Raw genomic sequence first — 25,894 nt, 5'->3', positions numbered from 1 at the left:
TTGGAGCAGGTTCTTTTGTTTGCCAGTTCTAATGGAACTCTTTCATTCCTTCAGCGTCCAGTGTTATTTCAACACTTTCCTTTGATTGCAACCGCTTGAACAGCATCACAAAACACCGGAGGTCCAAAATGCTAACGTAAGGTAAGGGTTTCAACAGTTAAACAATTTCCTGTAATATCAGAAACTGTAGGAGGTCTTGGGAAAGCGTCCTCCTCCCTCTCATACACTCTCCTCCCACCACTTATTCTTCGCTCTCAAGCCAAAGGTACCTCAGTCTTTCTTTTCTCCCAGGACCGGATAGTTCCAGACCCTCAGCCCAGTCGTTCACCCCAGGAATCCTTCAGGTATTTGGGCCAGGGATTAGAGATTCTCCCCTTAGGAGACCATGGACTGAGGGGGGATAAGGAGGAGAGGAGTATTATGCTCTGCAGTATGCGACGGCGTTCAGGTCACGGTCGTCTTGGTTATTTGACGCGTGAAATAGTCTTATTTGATTTATCATTCATTTTGACAAACAAGTGTTCATTTTGACAAACAAGACCTGAACGGCCTTTCATACTGTTGTAGAGGTTTGGGGTTAAGAGCTAGCCTAAAGCCTGGGATACAGACAGTCACTTGTAAATGTTTATCTACTAATTCATCTGGTATGGAGCCTACACATGTAGGATCTTAATTTGATCACCCTCTTGCTGGAGAACTTAAACGTTTGTAATTTCCACTTTGAAAAGTATCAACCCCTACAAAACGTCCACTAATTATAATCCACATAATAATACTTTTCCTGTTGCTGCAGGATATTATTCCTGCTGTAGCAAACTGGCTCAAATTAAGATCCAACATCTGTATTATATCATGTTTTCTACAGCAGTATTTGTGTTATAGGAGAGATTTATGTTGGTCTGTCTTCTGTTAAATAGTATTATTATGAGAAGAGAGGAGAAGCTGTTAAAATGACTGTGTTGAAAGAGAGTGTCTTTCTGTCATCTACAGTTAGTCGTGAGGAAATCCTTGTTAGGGTGTGGCACTACTTGCGTACTTACATTGTTAATGTGAGTTCATGAATAGATGATTAGATAGCACAGAGCTGGAGGAAATTGACTGGCCGTATTTACTCTGAGTAGGAGCCAACTCAGGGTAGAGTTCACAGGAGGTTGGTGGCACCTTAATTGGGGAGGATGGCTCGTGGTAATGGCTGGAGCGGAATGAGTGTAATGGTGTAAAAAAAAACATCAAACACAAGGTTTCCATGTGTTGGATCCCATTCCATCCACTCCGTACCAGACATTATTATGAGCCGTCCTCCCGTCAGCAGCCTCCACTGGTAGAGTTTAAACACTGACACACAACCTATGTTTACTGTACAGACTCACAACTTTTAAAATTATTATTATTATTTTTTTTAATTTTACCCCCTTTTTCTCCCCAATTTCGTGGTATCCAATTGTTAGTAATTACTATCTTCTCTCATCGCTACAACTCCCGTACGGGCTCGGGAGAGACGAAGGTCGAAAGCCATGCGTCCTCCGAAACACAACCCAACCAAGCCGCACTGCTTCTTAACACAGCGCGCATCCAACCCGGAAGCCAGCCGCACCAATGTGTCGGAGGAAACACCGTGCACCTGGCGACCTTGGTTAGCGTGCACTGCGCCCGGCCCGCCACAGGAGTCGCTGGTGCGCGATGGGACAAGGATATCCCTACCGGCCAAACCCTCCCTAACCCGGACGACGCTAGGCCAATTGTGCATCGCCCCACAGATCTCCCGGTCGCGGCCGGCTGCGACAGAGCCTGGGCGCGAACCCAGAATCTCTGGTGGCACAGCTAGCGCTGCGATGCAGTGCCCTAGACCACTGCGCCACCCGGAAGGCCTCAGACTTACAACTTAATATAGCTTGAATATACAGTTACAGTACGCAATTTCATACTATAGAAAAACACAACCATACTAACAGCTTTACTGTACAATACAGATACACTACTTCAGAATGCAGATGTATTATTCACTACAATACAGATACACTACTTCAGAATGCAGATGTATTATTCACTACAATACAGATACACTACTTCAGAATGCAGATGTATTACTCACTACAATACAGATACACTACTTCAGAATGCAGATGTATTACTCACTACAATGCAGATACACTACTTCAGAATGCAGATGTATTACTCACTACAATACAGATACACTACTTCAGAATGCAGATGTATTACTCACTACAATACAGATACACTACTTCAGAATGCAGATGTATTATTCACTACAATACAGATACACTACTTCAGAATGCAGATGTATTACTCACTACAATGCAGATACACTACTTCAGAATGCAGATGTATTATTCACTACAATACAGATACACTACTTCAGAATGCAGATGTATTACTCACTACAATACAGATACACTACTTCAGAATGCAGATGTATTACTCACTACAATACAGATACACTACTTCAGAATGCAGATGTATTAATCACTACAATACAGATACACTACTTCAGAATGCAGATGTATTATTCACTACAAGAACAGATGCACTACTTCATCCATGTCCATGTACACCATTTAGATAATGTGAAAGCTTTAGTAGGCTATCCAGAGGCTTTATCAAATCAATAAGAGGAGAGGAGAGATAGAGGGACATAGGGGAGGGAAACAGGGGGAGTCCACTGTCTCAAGGTAACGTTTACAACATTACTCCTTCTTAATGGGTTTATACAGCCGCCAGATAACATATAGCTAACCTCAATTTCCAAGCTTACTTATAGCCGAGTGATGAACGAGACATGGGAGTATTAACATATAGCAGGGTTTCTTTTATCCTGGTTCTGGGGACCAACAGAGGTGCACATATTTGTTCTTGCCCATCACTAACACCACCTGATTCAGCCAGTAAAATGCTTGATATTAAGTTGATTTGTTTAAACAGATGGGTTAGTAATGGCCTTATAGCAGTAGAGAGTAGTACAGACTAATGAGCAGTGGCGGTTCTAGTGGCAGTTCTAGCTTCAAACTAGGTTTCCTGTTTGCTTATTTCCTTATACAGCTGCCTGAGTGCGGTCTTAGTGCCGGCATCTGTCTGTGGTGGTAAATAAACAGCCACGAAAAGTGTAGATGAAAACTCTCTAGGCAAGTAGTGTCTTACCGGAGTGTGCTATTCTATCTAGCCGGTGCAATGTCTATCCCGCAAGCTGAATATCCATGTCATCATTCAGCCATGATTCCATGAATCATAAGATGATACAGTTTTTGATGTCCCGTTGGTAGGATATTCATGATCGTACCGCATCTAATTTATTGTCCAATGATTGTACGTTGGCAAGTAATATTGACGGTAATGGAAGCCTTCCCACTCGCCTTCTGCGGATCCTTACGAGGCACCCTGCTCTGTGTCCTCTGTACCTGCATCTCTTTCTCTTGCCAATAACGGGGATGTTGACCTTGTCGGGTGTTCGAAGTATGTCCTCTGCGTCCTGCTTGTTGAAGATTTTTTTTTTGTTGTCTAATCCGAGGTGAGTGATCGCTGTCCTGATATCCACAAGCTATTTTTTGCATTAAGATACGGTGGCAGAACATTATGTACAAAATAAGTTACAAATAACGCAAAAAACCCGACATAATAGCACAATTGGTTAGGTGCCTGTAAAACTGCTGGCATTTCTTCCGGCGCCAATTTTTAGACGAGGGACAATGGTCGCTACTGTTTCTCTCCATGCTTGAGTTGAGGTTAAAACTTCTTAGGGATAGGGGGCGACATTTTCACTTTTGGATGAATTGGTGCCCAAATTAAACGGCCTCGTACTCTGTCTTAGATCATATGATATGCATATTATTATTACTATTGGATAGAAAACACTCTGAAGTTTCTAAAACTGTTTGAATTATATCTGTGAGTAAAACAGAACTCATATGGCAGGCAAACTTCCAAACAGGAAGTGAAAATTCTGAAATGGGCCGCTGTGAAAGGCATCGTCTATTCAATTGCCTTATATTTATGGATCTGTATGCACTTCATATGCCTTCCACTAGATGTCAACAGGCAGTAGAACATGGAATGAAGCGTCTAGCCTGATGTGGGACCGAATGAGAGCCTTTGGAGTGACAGGTCAGGCATATTGCCAGTTCTTGGCCACGCGCATTGGGAATGTCATGTCATTGTCTGCAATGCGTTAGATAGACATGAAGAAATGCTCCGTCTGGAACGTTATTGGATATATATGAGAAAAACATCCTGAAGATTGATTCTCAACTGAGTTTGACCAGTTTATTCGATTTGTAATATCACTTTTTGAAGTTTTCGTTCATTAGCGTAAAGTTCTCTGGACACGTGAACGACACATGCTAGCCAAAGTTGCTAATTCAACAGAAGTAATGGACATTATAAAACAAAACAACGATTTATTGTGGAACTAGGATTCCTGGCACTGCATTCTGATGAAAGTTCATCAAAGGTAAGGGAATATTTATGATGTTATTTCGTATTTCTGTTGACTCCAACATGGTGGAGAATGGCTGAGCGCTGTCTCAGATTATTGCATGCTGTGCTTTTTACTAAAGTTATTTTTTAAATCTAACACAGCGGTTGCATTAAGAACCAATGTATCTTCAATGATATGTTAAACATGTATCTTTCATCAAAGTTTATGATGAGTATTTCTGTATTTCACGTGGCTATCTGTAATTACTTTCGCTATTTTGGAGCCATTTCTGAACATGGCGCCAATGTAAAACCACGATTTGTGGCTATAAATATGCACATAATCGAACAAAACATAAATGTATTGTATAACATGATGTCATATGACTGTCATCTGATGAAGTTGTTCAAAGGTTAGTGATTAATTTTATCTCTATTTGTGTGTTTTGTGAAAGCTATCTTTTCTGTGAAAAAATGGCGGTGTGTTTTTGGATATTGTGGTGAGCTAACATAAATATATGTTGTGTTTTCTCTGTAAAACATTTTAAAAATCGGACATGTTGGCTGGATTCACAAGATGTTTATCTTTAATTTGCTGTATTGGACTTGTGATTTCATGAAATTATATTATATTTAAGTCTCTTCTGGGAACCCCTTAACAACCACAATGTGTTATTGTCTGAAGTGTTTCATTGGTTAGACCAGATAATAGGGATCCAGCTCACATTTCAGTTCCACAATTCAAGATCCCCAGTCTAGAAAAGTACAAGAGAAGTTATTGTGAAATCTGTGACATTTAACACCACTCAACAACACCATAAGACTGTGTTAGTCCACTGAGCTAAAGCCTGGGCTTCAAAGACAGATGGTCATAGGATAGTCACACACTGTTGAGAGATGAGGAAAAACATAATAGTTTTCCACTTCCTCCTTAGTATTCTACAGCAATTGACCCCATTGTTTCACATTCACTTTTTCTTTTAAGAAAAAAGTTATAGAATAAGAGTTGTGTAGGAGTAGCTATAGGTAAACAAACACATGCTTTTTGTGAGTGTGGTAGGAAGAAAAAGGAGATGGAAATAAGTAGGGAAGGTATACAAACTCTGACCAGGTGCTTAATATAACATAATACAACATAATAATATAATGCAACACAACAACATTGGCTGTAGTGACCATAACATTGTGGCAATAACAAGGAAAGCCAAAGTGCCAAAGGTTGGGGCTTAAAGTAAGTTCTAAGAGATCACATAAAATATTTTCTCAGGACTCTTTTGTTGAAGATGTAAAACATTAATGTTGATCTGATGCGTATTGGGAAGTGAATCCAGATGCAGAACTGGAAGTATTTTTAAATACTTCCCCTGAATTGATGATGCATTGAAAAATGGTATGGTTGTCACGTTCTTCGTCGGACGAAAGAGAGGAGGACCAAAATGCAGCGTGGTGTGTATTCATTTTAATTAGAATACTTGAAAACAAAAACAAAACAATAGACCAACAAATGAACGAAGACGCAACAGTCCCGAATAGTGAACACCGAACACAGGAACAGGAACACACAACCCACAATACAAAACAGGCTACCTAAATATGGTTCCCAATCAGAGACAACGACTAACACCTGCCTCTGATTGAGAACCATATCAGGCCAAACACATAGAAATAGACAAACTAGACATACAACATAGAATGCCCACTCAGATCACACCCTGACCAAACAAAACATAGAAACATACAAAGCAAACTATGGTCAGGGCGGTGGTTCAATGGTTCAAAGACGTGATGCAAAAGTGCTGCTCAGGTTATTGCTTGACATACTGTCAATTGAGAAATGTTGTGACTAAGCTTAACAAAAATAATACATTATATTACCAAACGAATAAATGACATTAAACACAATGGAAAAATACTTTGGAGTACCTAAAATGATATCATGGGCAGAAAACCCAATTAATCTCCATTGTTCATTGAAGTTGATGGGTCATTTACAACAAAACCTTTTGGTGTTGCAAATCATTTCAATGACTATCTCACTAGTAAAGTGGAAAAACTCAGAATGGAAATGACAACACTGAACAGGGAACCGTCATATTTTTGTATAAAATATCTAATAATGAATTAGAAGGATTATTGTTTTGAATTTGGTCAAGTTAGTGTGGGAGAGGTGGAAAAACTATTGTTATCCATCAACAATGATAGGCCACCGGGTATAAACAATCCCGATGGGAAACTATTGAGAATGGTAGCACACTGCATTGTCACCACTGTTTGCTATATCTTTAACCAAAGCCTAAAGGAGTGTATGTCCACAGGTGTGGAAGGAAGCTACATGAATTCCATTTAGTAAAACACCCTTTGCTGGCTCTAACAGCCGCCCAATCAGTTTGCTGCCTGTTCTTAGTAAACTGATGTAGAGAATTGTGTTTAACCAAATACAATGCTGTTTTTCAGATTTAACTACTGATTTTCAACATGTCTATAGAGAAGGGCACTCAACGTGTACTGCACTGACTCAGGGGACAGGCGATTGGTTAAAATAAATTGATAATAATATAATAGTTGGAGCTGTATTGTTAGATTTCAGTGCAGCTTATCATGTTATTGATCATAAATTGCTATTGAAGAAACTAATTTGCTTTGGCTTTACATCACCTGCCATCACATTGTTGGAGAGTTATTTATCCAATAGAACCTAGGGACTGTTTTTCAATGGAAACTTCTCTAACATCAGACATGTACAATGTGGTGTCCCTCAGGGCAGTTGCCTTGGGCCATTAGTCTTCTCTATTTTTACTAATGAATTGCCACTGGTCTTACACAAAGCTAGAATGACTGTATGTGAATGATTACACACTCTATATGTCAGCACCCAAAGCCAGGGAGCTCACTGAAATTATAAATAAGGAGTTACAGTCAATATCAGAATGAGTGATTAATAATAAACTGTACTAGTTGTTAAGGCTCTGGTCTTGTCTAATCTTGATGACTGTCCGGTAATTTGGTCAAGTTCAGAAAAGAAAGACCTAGCAAAGCTATAGCTGGCTCAAAACATAACAGCACGCCTTGCCCTTAACTGCACACATAAGTAACATCAACAACATGCATTCCAGTCTTTCCTGGTTAAGGGGTGGATGAGAGATGAACTGCTTCTTAGTTTTTATTTGATGACTTTATTATTTTTCATTCCTTAAATGAATAATCTAATCTCTGCTCAGGCAGTAGCAGTCAGCCAGCGAGGCCATCTAAAGGTATATGGTCCCCATACAGTACTGTCTTTACTAATACTATTTAGCTACCCTGCCTAAGTAGAGTGCCTTCGGAAAGTATTCAGACCACTTTACTTTTCCCACATTTTGTTACATTACAGCCTTATTCTAAAATTGATAAAATAGTTTTTTTCTCATCAATCTACACGTAATACTCCATCAATCATGACAAAGCAAAAACATTTTTTGGGAAGATGAACCTTTGCCCCAGTCTGAGGTCTTGAGCGCTCTGCAGCAGGTTTTCATTAAGGATCTCTCTGTACTTTTCTCTGTTCATCTTTCCCTCGATCCTGACTAGTCTTCCAGTCCCTGCAGCTGAAAAACATCCCCACAGCATGATGCTGCTGCCACCATGCTTCACCGTATGGATGGTGCCAGGTTTCCTCCAGACGTGACGCTTGGCATTCAGGCCAAAGAGTTCAATCTTGGTTTCATCAGACCAGAGAATCTTGTTTCTCATGGTCTGATAGTCTTTAGGTGCCTTTTGGCAAACCCAAAGTGGGCTGTGATGTGCCTTTTGCTGAGGAGGAGCTTCCGTCTGGCAACTATACGATAAAGGCCAGATTGGTGGAGGGCTGCAGAGATGGTTGTCCTTCTGGAAGTTTCTCCCATCTCCACAGAGGAACTCTGGAGCTCTGTCAGAGTGACCATCGGGTTCTTTGTCACCTCCCTGACCAAGGCCCTTCTCCCTCGATTGCTCAGTTTGGCCGGGTGGCCAGTTCTAGGAGGAGTCTTGGTGGTTCCAAACTTCTTCCATTTAAGAATGATGGGGGCCACTATGTTCTTGGGGACCTTCAATGCTGCAGAACACTTTTGGTACCCTTCCGCAGATCTGTGCCTGGACAAGCCATGAATTCCTTCGAATTCATGGCTTGGTTTTTGCTCTGACATGCAATATCATGCTCTGACATGCAATATACCTTATATAGACAGGTGTGTGCCTTTCCAAATCATGTCCAATCAATTGAATTTACCACAGGTGGACTCTAATCAAGTTGTTGAAACATCTCAAGAATGATCAATGGGTAACAGGATGCGCCTGAGCTCAATTTCGAGTCTCATAACAAAGGGTCTGAATACCTATGTAAATAAGTTATTTCAGTTTTTTATTTTTAATAAATGTGCAAACATTAAAAAAACTGTTTTCGCTTTGTCATTATGGGGTGTTGTGCGTAGATTGCTGAGGAATAAGACTGTAAAGTAACAAAATGTTGAAAAAGTCAAGAGGTCTGAATAGTTTCAGAAGGCAATATATGCTGCAGAGCTGTCTGACTTCAATCATTTTACTTGTTTGTCAAAGGAGATAAGGAATACTTTTTTTCTGTCCCTGTCATTGTGTTGTGTACATTCCTCATTGATGTGGTTTGTGTGCATCGAACCTAACTTAGCAGGCTTAAAAGTGTATCCGTCCAGAGATCTGTATGATACAATGACGATGCCCTAACAATGAGAGTATTTTTCCCAAAGGCAGTAAGGCAGGTGAAAAGTTTAGCTCCGAAATAAACCCATAGAACGCATTTGGCTTATTTTAGACAGATTTTGGCGAGAGTAAAACCTCTTGCTTCGTCTCTTCGTCTCTGATCTGTCTTTGAGCTAAAAAGAATTGCCGCAATAGATTATGATCATTGCAGTTAATTACCACACTTCTGCACTGAATTAATTTGAATATTTGCTTTCAGCGGTCATTACTACTATCGTCCTTTCTGAACTTTGCGAGGCATGTCACTTCACCCATCTCTTCGCATAGCCCACCATATGCACTGTTTCTTAATAACCACAATTGGATGGATCCAGAAAGAATTACTGTGGGAATAAATATCACTGAATTACATAACTATTTAAATAAAAGTAGGCTAATGCAATTGAAAGCATCAACTTGTTGCTTACTGAAACTCCCAAAGTCATCCAATTGTTATAATACATTTTATTGAAGCAAATAGCCTACTGCAATTGGTCAACAACTTCAGTGCTGTTTCGGGCTGCTTTGAGACAAGAACAGGGGACTGGTCTTAAAACTTCTTATGGCTGCAATCCCGGTAAAGGGATGATATGACAACAGCCAGTGAAAGTGCAGGGCGCCAAATTCAAAAAACAGAAATCTCATAATTAAAATTCCTCAGACATACATGTGTCTTATACCATTTTAAAGGTAATCTTGTTGTTAATCCCACCAAAGTGTCCAATTTCAAATATGCTTTTCAGCGAAAGCACTACAAACGATTGTTAGGTCACACCAAACCACAATAAGCACAGCCATTTTTCCAGCGAAAGATAGCAGTCACAAAAAGCAGAAATAGAGATAAAATTAATCAGTAACCTTTGATGATCTTCATCAGATGACACTCATAGGACTTCATGTTACACAATACATGTATGTTTTGTTTGATAAAGTTCATATTTATATAAAAAATATCTGAGTTTACATTGGCACGTTACATTCACTAGTTCCAAAAACATCCAGTGATAGTGCATAGCCACATCGTTTCAACAGAAATACTCATCATAAATGTAGATGATAATACAAGTTATACACATGGAATTATAGATATACCTCTCCTTAATGCAACCGCTGTGTCAGATTTCAAAAAAACTTTACGGTAAAAGCAAACCATGCAATAATCTGAGACGGAGCTCAGAACAATAGCCAAATTAGCCGCCATGTTGGAGTCAACAGAAACCAGAAATTACATGATAAATATTCCCTTACCTTTGAGGATCTTTATTAGAATGCACTCCCAGGAATCCTAGTTCCACAATAAATCGTTGTTTTGTTCGATAATGTCCATTACTTATGTCCAAGTAGCTACTTTTGCTTGCATGTGTAGTACACGTGTCCAAACGCTCGCGCAGATATTACAAGTCGAATAAACTGTTCAAACTAAGTAGATAATCAATCTTCAGGATGTTGTTATCATATATATCCAATAACGTTCCAACCGGAGCATTCCTTCTGTCTGTAGAAGTTATGGAACGCAAGGCGATATCATGAGGAATGCGCATGACCAGGAACTGGCAATCTGCCAGACCAGTGACTCATTCCCCTCTCATCCGGCCCCACAACACAGTATAAACTTCATTCAACGTTCTACCGACTGTTGACATGTAGTGGAAGGCGTAGGAAGTGCAAACAGATTCATATATTACAGGGAATTGAATAGGCGATGAGTTTAACATCGACCAGCCTCAGAATTTCCACTTCCTGTTTGGATTTTTTCTCAGGTTTTTGCCTGCCATATGAGTTCTGTTATACTCACAGACATAATTCAAACAGTTTTTGAAACTTCAGAGTGTTTTCTATCCAATACTAATAATAATATGCATATATTAGTAACTGGGACTGAGGAGCAGGCCGTTTACTCTGGGCACCTTTCATCCAAGCTACTCAATACTGCCCCTGCAGCCATAAGAAGTTTTTAACTTCTTAATTCAATTAATGTCCGATTTTTTTCTTTCCACTTAGTCTCTGTTTGGATATTGGTTATAGGCTACAGTTAGGTTGTGGAAATGTTAGCTACGTTGAGGTGAGTGCTCCTCATGATCATCTTGTCAAGTTGGCTCATTTATTGCCCTTGATCAGAACATTTTGCCAACATGCTAATGTAGCTTAAGAAATGTATTATTTTGCTCTTCAGTCGCTTAGTAGCCTAGGCCTACTACTGACAAAAAACCTGTCACTTGTCTTAATCAATGTGATGTTGTTTCACTGAATCTCAGTGTGTATATTTGGTTAATGCTCTGGCTGGGCAAATAAGTGGAGGTGGTATAGCTCATCTATTTGTTTTCTCCTCTATCTGCTCTTTAATTACTTGATACTTTTTTTTCTTATTCTTATCCGTATTTTTTTTAAACTGCAATGTTGGTTAGGGGCTCGTAAGTAAGCATTTCACTATTTGACGCATGTGACTAATACAATTTTATTTGATTTGATTTGATTATCACTGATTAGAACCATTTAGCATGCAGTAATGTAGCCTAAATCAAGTGCATTATTTAGCTCGATCACATATAGACAACTTCAAAAACCTGCAGAGGTTGAAAAAGAGACGTGGATATATGACAGCGGTTCCACACCTTCCTGTGATGCAAGCTGTGTGGGAAAAATATTATTTGTATTTTATTCCGTTATAGTCCATTATATACTTCCATTATATACTTAGCCTACCATAACATATATATTTGTTGACAACAAACAAAATAACTATTGATTTTATGTAGCCTATAGGCTCAAAATATGCTATTTTGTTCTTTTGAAAATTCCTTTTAGTCTTATAATGTTTCATAGGACTTCTTAAAAACATTGCCAGATTTATTTAGATTTTTTTTACCCCTTTTCTCCCCGATTTCGTGGTATCCAATTGGTAGTTGGTCTTGTCTCATTGCTGCAACTCTCGTACAGACTCGGGAGAGGCGAAGGTCGAGAGCCATGCGTCCTCCGAAACACAACCCAACCAAACCACACTACTTCTTGACACAATGCCCACTTAATCCGGAGGCCAGACGCACCAATGTGTCGGAGGAAACACCGTACATCTGGCAACCATGTCAGCGTGCACTGCGCCCGGCCCGCCACCGGAGTCGATAGTGCGCAATGGGACAAGGACATCCCTGCCAACCAAACCCTCCCTAACCCGGACAATGCTGGGCCAATTGTGCGCCGCCTCATGGGTCTCCCGGTCGAGGCCGGCTGCGACAGAGCCTGTACTCAAACCCAGAATCTCTAGTGGCACAGCGATGCAGTGCCTTAGACCACTGCCCCACTCGGAGGCCCAATGAGATTTTTTTTACAGGCAACATACCTTAACATCTTTCTGTAGGGTATCAGTGTGTCAGTGTTTTTTACTATTCATGTTTTTGTTTTATTGTGGACCCCAGGAAGAGTAGCTGATGCTTCTGCAAAAGCTAATGGGGATACAAATAAATAAACACAACACAACAGTTTCCCTCATTGCAGGTAGAGATCAGTCGAGATGGAGAAAGGTTATCCCGGGGATGGTACTTCCGCCCCTTACCCAGGACCTCCCATGAACTATGGGGGGATAGCCACGGGCCAGGGCCCCCAGCCAGGCTTGTACCCCCAGCCCCCAGGCGGATACCCTGCCTCCCCTGGTCCTCCACAACCAGGGTTCCAGCCTGGTCCCTACCAGGGAGGTGAGTGTCTACTGGTTCATATTGTACTTTAGAAGGCTGGATTTACTGTATATTCTGCGTGTGAAAACCAAGCATTTTCGCAAATGAGTTTTTGCAAAAAAAATACCTCTAGCTTAGAATGTTTGTTTCTATATTTTTTCTTCTTCGCCATTATCAACTACATCTTAGAGACAACAGGACACACAACAAACACTTTTAAAATACACATTTGGGTCTATGGAGATGAATTGAAAGTTCTCTGCACCTTGTGGCAACTACTGTAGATATGATACAATCAGCCCAAGCCAAGTCAGAACACACAACAACAACAAACAGCCTGATTGGCTGTTGTCTGCATGTCTGTCTCTCCTGCTCTTTGTTCACATGGAGACATTGGAAAGTCCCCTGTCCTCCAGTTCTCCCAAATCATTCAAGCACTTATAAAGTATGAACATACTGTTTAAAAAGTTATCTTCAGTGTTCTTTCCCCTCCTTTGAATGATATTGATTGTGTTGTGGATTACAGCACAGCAAACACTCACCTCCTTCAAGTACTATTTTGCAACACCACTTTGGAGACACTCCCCTTCAATGTCAATAAACACTCAAACACCTACGCACACAGTAAACCTTTCCATTATATGTAACTACGCACATTCTAGTAATTTATCACAGTACATGCTCTTATCCAGACATATGTAAACAAGCTCATATCAAGGGAAGAACAATCATATAGTCAATGGTGGAAATGGGGTGGAACCCATTGGAACTGGAAATGGGGTGGAACCCATTGGAACTGGAAATGGGGTGGAACCCATTGGAACTGGAAATGGGGTGGAACCCATTGGAAATGGAAATGGGGTGGAACCCATTGGAAATGGAAATGAATTTGACTGGGAGTGAATTGTGTTGATGATATGGTGCAACTATCTGAATCAGTTTCCCCCCAGACCCCTCTTTGTGGGTTAACCCAGTTAAAATGATAGTTAAGCAATGTTACATATTTAGACTATTTTTTTCCTTACCTTGAAAGGAGTCTGAGCAAGCAACCTTCAACAAAAGACTGCTTTCGAGGTAAGAAAACAATATCTAAATAAAGGCAAACCGCTATGTAAAACTGTAAAACTCCCTTAAATGTAAAACTCCCTTTAATCAAGTCCATTTCCACCACTAGATACAATCTTATTCCACAGTACGTGGTGGTATAGTAACAATATGTACATTGCCTTGTGACCACATTGTGATTGGGATCTTACTCTCCCATTCAAGGTCCCCAAGCAGGTGTGTACCCACCTCCACCACAGTACACCTCTGGACCAGGTGGACCGGTGCCAGTCGGTGAGTTGATACTTCCACTTCCACCACACACACACACACACAGTGTTGTACAGCTAACCTTGTGGGGACACAAAATTCAGTCCCATTACAAATCCTATTTACCTAACCCCTAACCTTAACCCTAACCCTAACTCTAACACCTACCCTTACCCTAACCCTAACCCTCACCTTAACCCCAAAACCTAACCTTAACCCTAAATGTAACCCTAGCTCTTAACCCTGACCCTAAAACGAACCCTAGCTCCTAACCCTAAACCTAATTCTTACCCTAACACTAATTCTAACATTAACCCTAAACCCCCTAGAAATAGCATTTGACCTTGCGGGGACTAACAAAATGTCCCCAGTTGGTCCCATTTAGGTTTGTTTACTATACTTGTGGGGACTACACACACACACACATGCACACACACATAATCAAAGCTTAATTGGGGTCAATGCGAGCTAAATAAGGAACTTACTCGAAGAGTAACCCAAATGCATGACATGACATGTTTGAACACAACTTGTGACCTCAACTTGTGACCTGAGTAGAATCATTTCCCCGGAATTGACTCAAACTGCCCCCTCCAACACTAGCTGTACATAGTTCAGACTGAAACAGTATCGTTTAGTCCAGCTGCCCACCACAGTGCATTCATATGAAAATGTGAACATATTCAGTCTCTCTGTGTGGGCAGCCTGAGCAGTGCCTGCTTGTACAGGAAGGTCCTGGACAGGAGAGGTGGGCGGGAACAGGAATTCATGGAAAGAATTGAACATAGCATTTTCAGGAATGAGAAAGGAAAGGGAAATACCGGGAAAAAAACTCACAGAATATCTATGAACTGTATCCAAAGCTGCTCTGAGAAACCAGGGGATATGAAGTTACAGAATGTCTCAGTCAGAGCTACTCTGGGAAACCAGGGGATATGAAGTTACAGAATGCAAAGTTCAGAAAGCAAAATCTGTGTATACATTCATAAGATAACCAGTTAATGTTTCCATCCATATTTTGGATGAGGCTTTTCCTCTCTTACTGTATCCCAAATGGAACCCTATCCCCTTTATAGTGGGCCTATAGGCCCTGGTCAAAACTAGTATACTATATAGGGTACAGAGTGCCATTTGAGACACAGACTCGCTCACCCATTTGGGTTGTGACCCTTCTCTAACACTGATGTTATTGTGCTGTGCCAGAGAGGTACCAGCCAATCATGGTTGATTTGATTTGGAGGCACTCTAAAATGTGCAGCAGCCTGGTGGGAATGAATGGACTCTCTGATCCTGGATCAGCTTTCCTTCCTCAGCTCTCAGGCAGACTCAACTAGCCTGGTCCCAGATGTGCAATCTACAATGTCATTGCTGTAATTGTCACAATGAGCACGAACAGGTCTGCGACCAGGTTAAGATTCTACATTAAACTGGTTCAAAGGAAATATTCTTATCTGCTGTGGAGAACTGTTTAGCAGAACAAAACGATGCCTGAGTAAATATTTAGTCTTTAGAAAGGGAAGGTTATTTGATTCTCTTTGGGCTAGTATAAGGAAGTGCAATTCAACTGTGATTGTGTGTGTGCACATGCGCATGTGTGTAGAAAGTTTATAAAGCGCAGTTGTACTCAGCAGACCACTAGGTGTCAGCATTGACTTTCACATATTTATTTCTGTCTTTCTAGATAAGGGAAATTAAGTTGTTTTCATGATCCACTAAATAGTTCCTTTTACATTACACTCTTCAATTACGCTACAATCCGTGTCACATCGGTGCCCCCTTCAAAGTTGTAAAGAAGGATGGATGGAAAGTGAGATAGACAAATGACATGGGAAGAGGCAAGAAAAGAAAGATGGACAGAAGAAGAAAAACATAAAAGATTGGAAAATGTTAGGAAAAATAATAAGGAAAAAAATTGAACTTGTTGGGGAACTTGGTTACCTTGACTCTCCTCAGTGACTATGCAATAATGTCTCCTAACATTGTCTCTCCTCAGTGACCCATGTAATAATGTCTCCTAACATTGTCTCTCCTCAGTGACCCATGTAATAATGTCTCCTAACATTGTCTCTCTCAGTGACCCATGTAATAATGTCTCCTAAACTTGTATCTCTCCTCAGTGACCCATGTAATAATGTCTCCTAAACTTGTATCTCTCCTCAGTGACCCATTTAATAATGTCTCCTAACATTTTCTCTCTCTTTCTCCTCACTGACCCATGTAATAATGACTCATAACCTTGTCTCAATCTCTCTCTCCTCAGTGACCCATGTAATAATGTCTAATAACGTCTCTTAACCTTCTCTCTCTCTCTCTCTCTCTCTCTCTCTCTCTCTCTCTCTCTCTCTCTCTCTCTCTCTCTCTCTCTCTCTCTCTCTCTCTCTCTCTCTCTCTCTCTCTCTCTCTCTCTCTCTCTCTCTCTCTCTCTCCGGTGACCCATGTAATAATGGCTCCAAACATTCTCTCTCTCTCTCTCCTCAGTGACCCATGTAATAACATCTCCTAACCTTGTGTCTCTCTCTCTTTCTCCTCAGTGACCCATGCAATAATGTCTCCTAACCTTGTGTGTTTCTCTCTCTCTCCTCAGTAACCCAGGTAATAATGACTCCTAGCCTGATGGAGGTCGGAGGTTCGACCATGTGTCCCCACTGCCAGCAGCACGTGGTCACCAATACAGAGACCAACGCTGGCCTGCTCACCTGGCTCATCTGTGGAGGCCTCTTCATTGTTGGGTGAGAGAAATCATTCAGTAATGCTATGCTGTAGTATAGCTGTGTATATGACCGACTGGGGTAAGAAACCCGGTTGCACCACACAACAGTGTTAGCCCTCTCAACTAAAGCCTATATTCATACCTTTAATTAGTGCATTATGGAATAGGGTACCATTTTGGACAGAGACAATTAATTAATCCCACTGTTTACCCTCTAGGTGCTGGCCATGCTGCGCCATCCCGTTCTGTGTAGACTCATGTAAAGACGTGGATCACAGCTGTCCAAACTGCAACAAAATCATCTACGTCTACAAACGGATTTGATATTAATTTGACCTGACGTTACTGTACTACCTTTATCTGAAGGACTGGGACATGGCACTTGAATCAAATCAACATTTCTGTAAATGTATGAGGATCGTATTCACTAGGGCATGTGATGTTGTAGTGGGCAACCCATTTTTGTATGGGTTGCCCTAGCGGAAATTCAAACCCACAAGTGCCAAGCTCTATCAGGTCCCTGGCCAGACTTGACCCTTGTAGTGACTACCAAAGAGAATCCTGATACCAAAGACTGGTAGTAGCTGCGCTATAGCTGTTTCACTGTAGTTCTGTACTCGTCTGAAGTCCATGAAAGTAAAGGAACTTCTAAACCATTGTAATATTGTTATGTTGAGATGTATCTATCACCATCATACTTCTTATTGTAATATTGTTATATTGTGATGTTTTTGTTATTACACTCTTGCAGTCGTTCCCTCACCGATCGCGTTCTCTTTTTTCCTCTGAACGTTCTACTACTCATTTGTCATAAAGGACCATTGTCAATAATTACAATGGATCTTATGGTTGTCTTTTCACTTCCTGCCTAGTTGCTCTGTAAAGCTCTGATTAAAGTTGTCTGTATTGAAGAGATGACTCAGCATTTGTTTATTATGAACAGATAGGGAGCCTGAGCAGACTGCCAACAGTTCTTTGTCATCCGTTAACTGTGACTACTTCAAACCTCACTGGTTTCACAGCTACAGTGTTATAACTTTATCTCGCCAGGGCTGCGTCCCAATTATCTCTCCTTTCTTCCAAAGTGTGTACTTGTTCACTTCTCTTCATGGATTTGACAGGAAATGACTTGTACATGGAAACCCCCTCTTGCCCATGGACACAACAGGAAGAAGATGTGATTATTGGAACGCACCAATTCCTGTAAAACTCATTGTATAAATTTCCTGCAACAGTCCATCAACTTTCTGTAACTAACATTTAATCTGTCCAGACCAGTAGCACAATTCAGAAATGGTCCCTGTTGGGCTAGATAGAGGAAGTGGAGAAGCATTCAACTGAGACACAGCTGACGTCTGATAGAATAAGTGCTCTTCACGAGTTTAAGTGAGTTTTCAAGTTGCAATTCAATGACATACTTGATAATTGCTCCTGATAACTGAATGCTCCAGTTTAGTGCACACTCTCATGAAAGACAATTGTTCTTCAACAATTAGAAAGGGTCACACAGGGAACGAGGGAGAGATTAATACAGAACGTTAGATGTTTGTTTCTAGAAACACCAGTGTGCTGTTCAAAACACTCAAGTCCTTTGTTTGTGCTTTGTTCAACATGCCCGGACATGTACAGTACGGTCATTTGTTGTTGAACGTATTCACCGGAGCTGAGTACAGGCACCTCAAATGTTCTACTGCTTGAGCTCCTGCACCTCTTATTAGCTCAACAGTATTGTGGATCTCCTGCACCTCTTATTATCTCAACAGTATTGTGGAGCTCCTGCATCTCTTATTAGTTGAGCTCCTGCACCTCTTATTAGCTCAACAGTATTGTGGAGCTCCTGCATCTCTTATTAGCTGAGCTCCTGCACCTCTTAGTTCAACAGTATTGTGGAGCTCCTGCACCTCTTATTATCTCAACAGTATTGTGGAGCTCCTGCACCTCTTATTAGCTCAACAGTATTGTGGAGCTTCTGCACCTCTTATTAACTCAACAGTATTGTGAAGCTCCTGCACCTCTTATTATCTCAACAGTATTGTGAAGCTCATGCACCTCGTATTATCTCAACAGTATTGTGGAGCTCCTGCATCTCTTATTAGCTCAACAGTATTGTGGAGCTCCTACACCTCTTATTATCTCAACAGTATTGTGGAGCTCCTGCATCTCTTATTAGCTCAACAGTATTGTGGAGCTCCTGCATCTCTTATTAGCTGAGCTCCTGCACCTCTTATTATCTCAACAGTATTGTGGAGCTCCTGCATCTCTTATTAGCTCAACAGTATTGTGGAGCTCCTACACCTCTTATTATCTCAACAGTATTGTGGAGCTCCTGCATCTCTTATTAGCTGAGCTCCTGCACCTCTTATTATCTCAACAGTATTGTGGAGCTCCTGCACTTCTTATTATCTCAACAGTATTGTGGATCTCCTGCACCTCTTATTAGCTCAACAGTATTGTGGAGCTCCTGCATCTCTTATTAGCTGAGCTCCTGCACCTCTTATTATCTCAACAGTATTGTGGAGCTCCTGCACTTCTTATTAGCTCAACAGTATTGTGGATCTCCTGCATCTCTTATTATCTCAACAGTATTGTGGTGCTCCTGCACCTCTTATTAGCTCAACAGTATTGTGGAGCTCCTGCACCTCTTATTAGCTCAACAGTATTGTGGAGCTCCTGCACCTCTTATTAGTTCAACAGTATTGTGGAGCTCCTGCATCTCTTATTAGCTGAGCTCCTGCACCTCTTATTATCTCAACAGTATTGTGGAGCTCCTGCACTTCCTATTAGCTCAACAGTATTGTGGAGCTCCTGCACCTCTTATTAGCTCAACAGTATTGTGGAGCTCCTGCACCTCTTATTAGCTCAACAGTATTGTGGAGCTCCTGCACCTCTTATTAGTTCAACAGTATTGTGGAGCTCCTGCATCTCTTATTAGCTGAGCTCCTGCACCTCTTATTATCTCAACAGTATTGTGGATCTCCTGCACCTCTTATTAGCTCAACAGTATTGTGGAGCTCCTGCATCTCTTATTAGCTGAGCTCCTGCACCTCTTATTATCTCAACAGTATTGTGGAGCTCCTGCACTTCTTATTAGCTCAACAGTATTGTGGAGCTCCTGCACCTCTTATTAGCTCAACAGTATTGTGGAGCTCCTGCACCTCTTATTAGTTCAACAGTATTGTGGAGCTCCTGCACCTCTTATTAACTCAACAGTATTGTGGAGCTCCTGCACCTCTTATTATCTCAACAGTATTGTGAAGCTCCTGTACCTCTTATCTCAACAGTATTGTGGAGCTCCTGCACTTCTTATTAGCTCAACAGTATTGTGGATCTCCTGCACCTCTTATTAGCTCAACAGTATTGTGGAGCTCCTGCACCTCTTATTAGTTCAACAGTATTGTGGAGCTCCTGCACCTCTTATTAGCTCAACAGTATTGTGGAGCTCCTGTACCTCTTATCTCAACAGTATTGTGGAGCTCCTGCATCTCTTATTATCTCAACAGTATTGTGGAGCTCCTGCACCTCTTATTAGTTCAACAGTATTGTGGAGCTCCTGCACCTCTTATTAGTTCAACAGTATTGTGGAGCTCCTACACTTCTTATTAGCTCAACAGAATTGTGGAGCTCCTGCATCTCTTATTATCTCAACAGTATTGTGGAGCTCCTACACCTCTTATTAGCTCAACAGAATTGTGGAGCTCCTGCATCTCTTATTATCTCAACAGTATTGTGGTGCTCCTGCACCTCTTATTATCTCAACAGTATTGTGGATCTCCTGCACCTAAATGTAAATAGAACCGGCACCTATTCCTGTCAAGTCAAGCACTGGATTCAGTGAGAATAATGGGTTGTATTCATTAGTACACTCTTGGAATAAAAGGTGTTATCTAGAACCTAACAGGGTTATTCGGCTGTCCACATAGGAGAAGCCTTTGAAGAACCCTTATTGGTCCCATGTAAAACCCCGTTTGGTTCCAGGTAAAACCCTTTTGGGTTCCATGAGGAACCCTTTCCACAGTGGAAAAAAGGTTCTAACTGAAACCAAAAAGGGTTTTACCTGGATCCCAAAAGGATTCTCCTACGGGGACATCTGAAAACCCATGTGGAAACCTTTTTTCTAAGAATGTACACACCATAGCAAACCATAACAAAATGTTTTTTAATGAAAATGAGAGTTTCCCATTTTGGCCCGCTTGCCTCCGTTTGGTTCCTAGTGAACACACCCACCGTGAAACAGAGCTGTAGTTCCAACGTGCCAGTAGAGGGCGCTCAGCCTTACTGAATTGGCTGTTCTCTACAAAGTCTTGAGGAACAGACTACAATCACTTCTCTGCAAAACATGACTATTGAGTGATTCAAACTATTGAATGCCGTTAGTGACGTCTTCCTTGTGACATCTTTATAATTTTACGAACATTGGGAACATTGGTTTTTAGAGGAGTTTACGAACTTGGTTAATTGAAAAACGTCCTCGCTACAACTCAAGTGAGCTAATAAGCTACTGAAGTTTACCCCCTTGAGGTTTGGGTAAGCTCTAATATATTACAGATTCACACAAATAGTAAGGTCTCTGGGCTGAAGACATGGTAAAGGGAAGTAGAATTGAACCAAGGAGGGAGGGGGGGAGAGAGAGAGAGAGAGAGGGGAGAAGGAGAGAGCCCTGTGGGAGTGGTGAAGACAACTTATTGGAGCTTTCGTTGCTACCGACCATTCAAATGAATCACACCCTGTTGTATTAGGCAGAGTGGAGAACGATTGGGAAAGAGTGAGAGGTAGAGAGAGAGTGCATACCTCCTCAGACTGTTAAACACTGTGAACTCACTGAACTGAGAGTAAAGAAGAAACTATAATGCAGTAGATCAAGCTGAGAGGAGAGAGAGACCAAATATTGTACGGTACCCATTGTTCGTTTACTGTGTGTGTGTGTGTGTGTGTGTGTGTGTGTGTGTGTGTGTGTGTGTGTGTGTGTGTGTGTGTGTGTGTGTGTGTGTGTGTGTGTGTGTGTGTGTGTGTGTGTGTGTGTGTGTGTGTGTGTGTGTGTGTGTGTGTGTGTGATGTGAGGGGGGGTCAATTATTAGCTGATCAATTAAATATGGGGATGAGCTACCCAAATCCAGGCGCAGCGGGAAACACATGACGCATTCTCAGTATGTTTTATAGTATGTTAATTTTTGAAAATCAAGTGTGCTTTAAATGCCAAGATGTTATACTCATTTCGGGTTCTCATTTAGTATGAATTGCTGCACACTTTAAAGGAATTTCAAAGCCATAATGCATTGGAAGTGGGGGGAGTTTTGATCACAAGATCTCTTTACGTAAAAAACATAACTTTGAAGATGGAGAATAGCGAAGCTTCTTGTTCTCCTTAAAATTATCAAAACTATTTAATCGTAATATTACATCTTTGAAAACAGATCTGCTTTATGTTATCACAGTTTGAACAGTAACATTATCTACAGGGTTAGCTATTTGCTTGCTGTTGAGCGACAACTTCATATTTAACATTAGCATCGTTAGCTAGCTACTTGTTGTAAATACCAGGGCTTGTGTTCAAACTGTTACAGGATCTGATGACAATAGAGCTAGCCAGCTTGTAGTCCTAAAAACCAGAAATGCTTTACCTCTGGTTCATTCAGCCATTCAAATTGGGAAAATGACAGGGAAAGAATAGTGTTTTGGGATTAACGTTGAAATTAAGGTCTGAGGTTAACACAGGCTTAGGAGATCTTAAACGTTTTGTTCTATGAGGTAATACCAGTCAGTTAACATGACCTTTATGTATTATGAAGCCTTTTGGTGACAAATGCTTAGAAATTCAGTGATAGCACTTAGAAAATTAAAGTGATAGCACAAGATGGTGCCAAAGAACATGGCTGACGTTTTACATTCTCCCAACCAATTGTGCTATTTTGTTCGTTTTTTTCTGTTTTGTATAACTTATTTTTTAACTTATTATGTACATATTGTTGCTGCTACCTTCTCTTATGACCGAAAATAACTTCTGGACATCAGAACAGCGATTAATCACCACGAACTGGAAGAAACTTTTTCCTTTAACGAGTCCGACGAGAAGCATATCCTGCTTTCACTGGAACAGGCCCAGATCCCCGCCTTTTGCGTGAAGAAAAGACGCAGGAAAAGGGGCAGCGTTCTGAGAATCCGTAGGCGAGCGAGTAAACTTCCACTGCAATCTGTTCTTCTTGCTAACGTGCAGTCATTGGAAAATAAAATGGATGACCTAAGATTAAGATTATCCTACCAATGGGACATTAAAAACTGTAACATCTTATGTTTCACCGAGACGTGGCTGAATGACGATACGGACAATATAGAGCTAGAGGGATTTTCCATGCACCAGCAGAACAGAGACGCTACCTCTGGTAAGACGAGGGGTGGGTGTGTGTGTCTATTTGTCAATAACAGCTGGCGCGTGATGTCTAATATTAAAGAAGTCTCGAGGTATTGCTCGCCTGAGGTAGAGTACCTTATGATAAGTTGTAGACCACACTATCTACCAAGAGAGTTCTCATCTATATTATTCGGAGCCGTCTATTTACCACCACAGAACGAAGCTGGCACAAAGACCGCTCTCAACCAACTCCATAAGGCCATAAGCAAAGAAGAAAATGCTCACCCAGATCGGCACTCCGAGTGGGACTTTAACGCAGGCAAACTTAAATCAGTTTTACCAAATTTTACCAGCACGTCACATGTGCAACCAGAGAAAACAAAATCCTAGACCACCTTTACTCCACACAAATATATGCATACTAAGCTCTCCCCCGCCCTCCATTTGGCAAATCTGACCATAATTCTATCCTCCTGATTCCTGCTTACAAGCAAAAACTAAAGCAGGAAGAACCAGTGACTCGCTCAATACGGAAGTGGTAAGATGTACAGGACTGTTTTGCTAGCACAGACTGGAATATGTTCCAGGATTCATCCAATGGCGTTGAGGAGTACACCACCTCAGTCATCGGCTTCATCAATAAGTGCATCGACGACGTCGTCCACACAGTGACTGTACGTACATATCCCAACCAGAAGCCATGGATTACAGGCAACATCCGCATCGAGCTAAAGGCTAGAGCTACTGCTTTCAAGGAGCGGGAGACTAATCTGAACACTTATAAGAAATCCCGCTATGCCCTCAGACAAACCATCAAACAAGCAAAGCGTCAGTACAGGATTAAGATTAATTAAGATTGAATTAAGATAGTTCGTCCACATCACCAACGAACTATCATGGTCCAAACATACCAAGGCAGTCGTGAAGAGGGCACAACAAAACCTTTTCCCCCTCAGGAGACTGAAAAGATATTGCATGTGTCCCCTGATCCCCAAAAGGTTGTACAGCTGCACCATCGTGAGTATCCTGACTGATTGCATCACCGCCTGGTAGGCCAACTGCTCGGCATCTGACGTAAGGCGCTACAGAGGGTAGTGCGAACGGCCCAATACATCACTGGGGCCAAGCTTCCAGCCTTCCAGGACCTATATAATAGGCGGTGTCAGAGGAAAGCCCATACAATTGTCAGACTCCAGTCACCCAAGTTGTAGACTGTTTTCTCTGCTACTGCACGGCAAGTGGTACCAGAGCGCCAAGTCTAGGACCAAAAGGCTCCCAACAGCTTCTACCCCCAAGCCGTAAGACTGCTGAACAATTAATAAAATCTCCACCAGACAATTTACATTGACCCCCCCTCTCTCACTTTTGTACACTGCTGCTACTCTCTGTTTATTATCTATGCATAGTCACTTCACCCCCACCTACATGTACAGATTACCTCAACTATCCTGTACCCCTGCACACTGACTCGGTACCGGTGCCCCATGTAAATAGCCTCGTTATTGTTATTGTTATTGTGTTACTTTTTATTATTACTTTTTACTTTAGTCTACAGTACTTAGTAAATATTTCCTTAACTCTTCTTGAATTGTACTGTTGGTTAAGGCCTTGTAAGTAAGCGTTTCACGGTAAAGTCTACACTTGTTGTATTCAGTGCATGTGACAAATAAAGTTTGATTTGATTAAGATTATCTCATAGAACAACATGTAGAAGATCTGCTAAGCCTGTATTTACCACAGATCTTTTTTATTTCCATAGGCCGTGTCCAACGAACCATGACTGTCACGCCCTGATCTGTTTCACCTGTCCTTGTGCTTGTCTCCACCCCCCTCCAGGTGTCACCCATCTTCCCCATTATCCCCTGTATATTTATACCTGTGTTTTCTGTCTGTGTGTTGCAAGTTCGTCTTGTTTGTTCAAGCCTACCAGTGTTTTGTCTCAGCTCCTGTTTTTCCCTAGTCTCTCTTTTTCCCGTCCTTCTGGTTTTTGACCTTTGCCTGTCCTGACTCTGTACCCGCCCCCCTGACCACTGCCTGTCTCTGAGACTGCCTGCCGTCCTGTACCTTTGCTCCACCTCTGGATTACTGACCTCTGCCTGACCTGACCCTGAGCCTGCCTGCCGTCCTGTACCTTTGCTCCACCTCTGGATTACTGACCTCTGCCTGACCTGACCCTGAGCCTGCCTGACGTCCTGTACCTTTGCTCCACCTCTGGATTACTGACCTCTGCCTGACCTGACCCTGAGCCTGCCTGCCGTCCTGTACCTTGGCCTCTGCTCTGGATTATTGACCCCTGCCTGCCTTGACCTGTCGTTTGCCTGCCCCTGTGGTTACAATAAAACTTTGTTACTTCACACAGTCTGCACTTGGGTCTTACCTTGAAACCTGATAATGACGGAGTTAGTGCCTACAAAAAGACGCCATTATTATTGCTCTCTATACCAGGCATTTAATTCAGTGGCGAACGTGGCAGGAGAAATGCCGCTACAAAGGTTGTGAGTTAGTCATGTTGCCATAGTTACTGTAGCTCTCTTGCCACTGCACTATGCACTGCCACTAGTTATAGCTAATGTTAGTAACGTGGTAACCTACTACTACATTCCTATTTTCCTCAGCGGTGCTGGTCCCAACACTTCTATTTTCTTCTAGTTCTCCTGACTTGTCAAGTCGGTTTATGTTGTGATGTTCATGCGATGCAAT

At 41.6% G+C, this 25,894-nt stretch overlaps 1 protein-coding gene and 1 long non-coding RNA gene across 3 annotated transcripts; both read left to right on the top strand.

Annotated features, from left to right (window-relative positions):
* The first annotated feature begins 208 nt into the window (after positions 1–208).
* LOC139572348 (lipopolysaccharide-induced tumor necrosis factor-alpha factor homolog) lies at positions 209–17,759 on the top strand. Of its 2 annotated transcripts, none has more exons than XM_071395074.1 (5): positions 209–344; positions 12,649–12,845; positions 14,094–14,162; positions 16,723–16,867; positions 17,067–17,759. In XM_071395074.1, exons 2-5 carry the CDS (start codon positions 12,665–12,667, stop codon positions 17,170–17,172), a joined length of 501 nt encoding a protein of 166 aa, XP_071251175.1. In that variant the 5' UTR covers positions 209–344; positions 12,649–12,664; the 3' UTR covers positions 17,173–17,759. The 2 variants fall into 2 exon arrangements, with proteins under 2 accessions (XP_071251175.1, XP_071251182.1); XM_071395081.1 differs by having other exon boundaries at positions 226–344; positions 12,634–12,845.
* Positions 14,180–16,506, top strand: LOC139572361 (uncharacterized). Its single transcript, XR_011674389.1, has 2 exons — positions 14,180–15,476; positions 15,547–16,506. It is a non-coding gene; the product is annotated as an uncharacterized lncRNA (long non-coding RNA).
* Positions 17,760–25,894: the final 8,135 nt, after the last annotated feature.

The sequence above is a fragment of the Salvelinus alpinus genome, chromosome 1 (assembly GCF_045679555.1).
Source record: "Salvelinus alpinus chromosome 1, SLU_Salpinus.1, whole genome shotgun sequence".
Taxonomy (NCBI): domain Eukaryota; kingdom Metazoa; phylum Chordata; class Actinopteri; order Salmoniformes; family Salmonidae; genus Salvelinus; species Salvelinus alpinus.
Note: the sequence above shows the minus strand (reverse complement) of the source record. Positions and strands in the feature narration are given on the sequence as shown.

Excerpts from the sequence above, each read along its gene's own strand:
- LOC139572348 (XM_071395074.1), top strand. The coding sequence starts at position 12,665 with ATGGAGAAAGGTTATCCCGGGGATGGTACTTCCGCCCCTTACCCAGGA. Across the intron at positions 14,163-16,722 it reads AGGTGGACCGGTGCCAGTCG|TAACCCAGGTAATAATGACT; the intron begins GTGAGTTGATAC and ends CTCTCTCCTCAG. Across the intron at positions 16,868-17,066 it reads GGAGGCCTCTTCATTGTTGG|GTGCTGGCCATGCTGCGCCA; the intron begins GTGAGAGAAATC and ends TTTACCCTCTAG.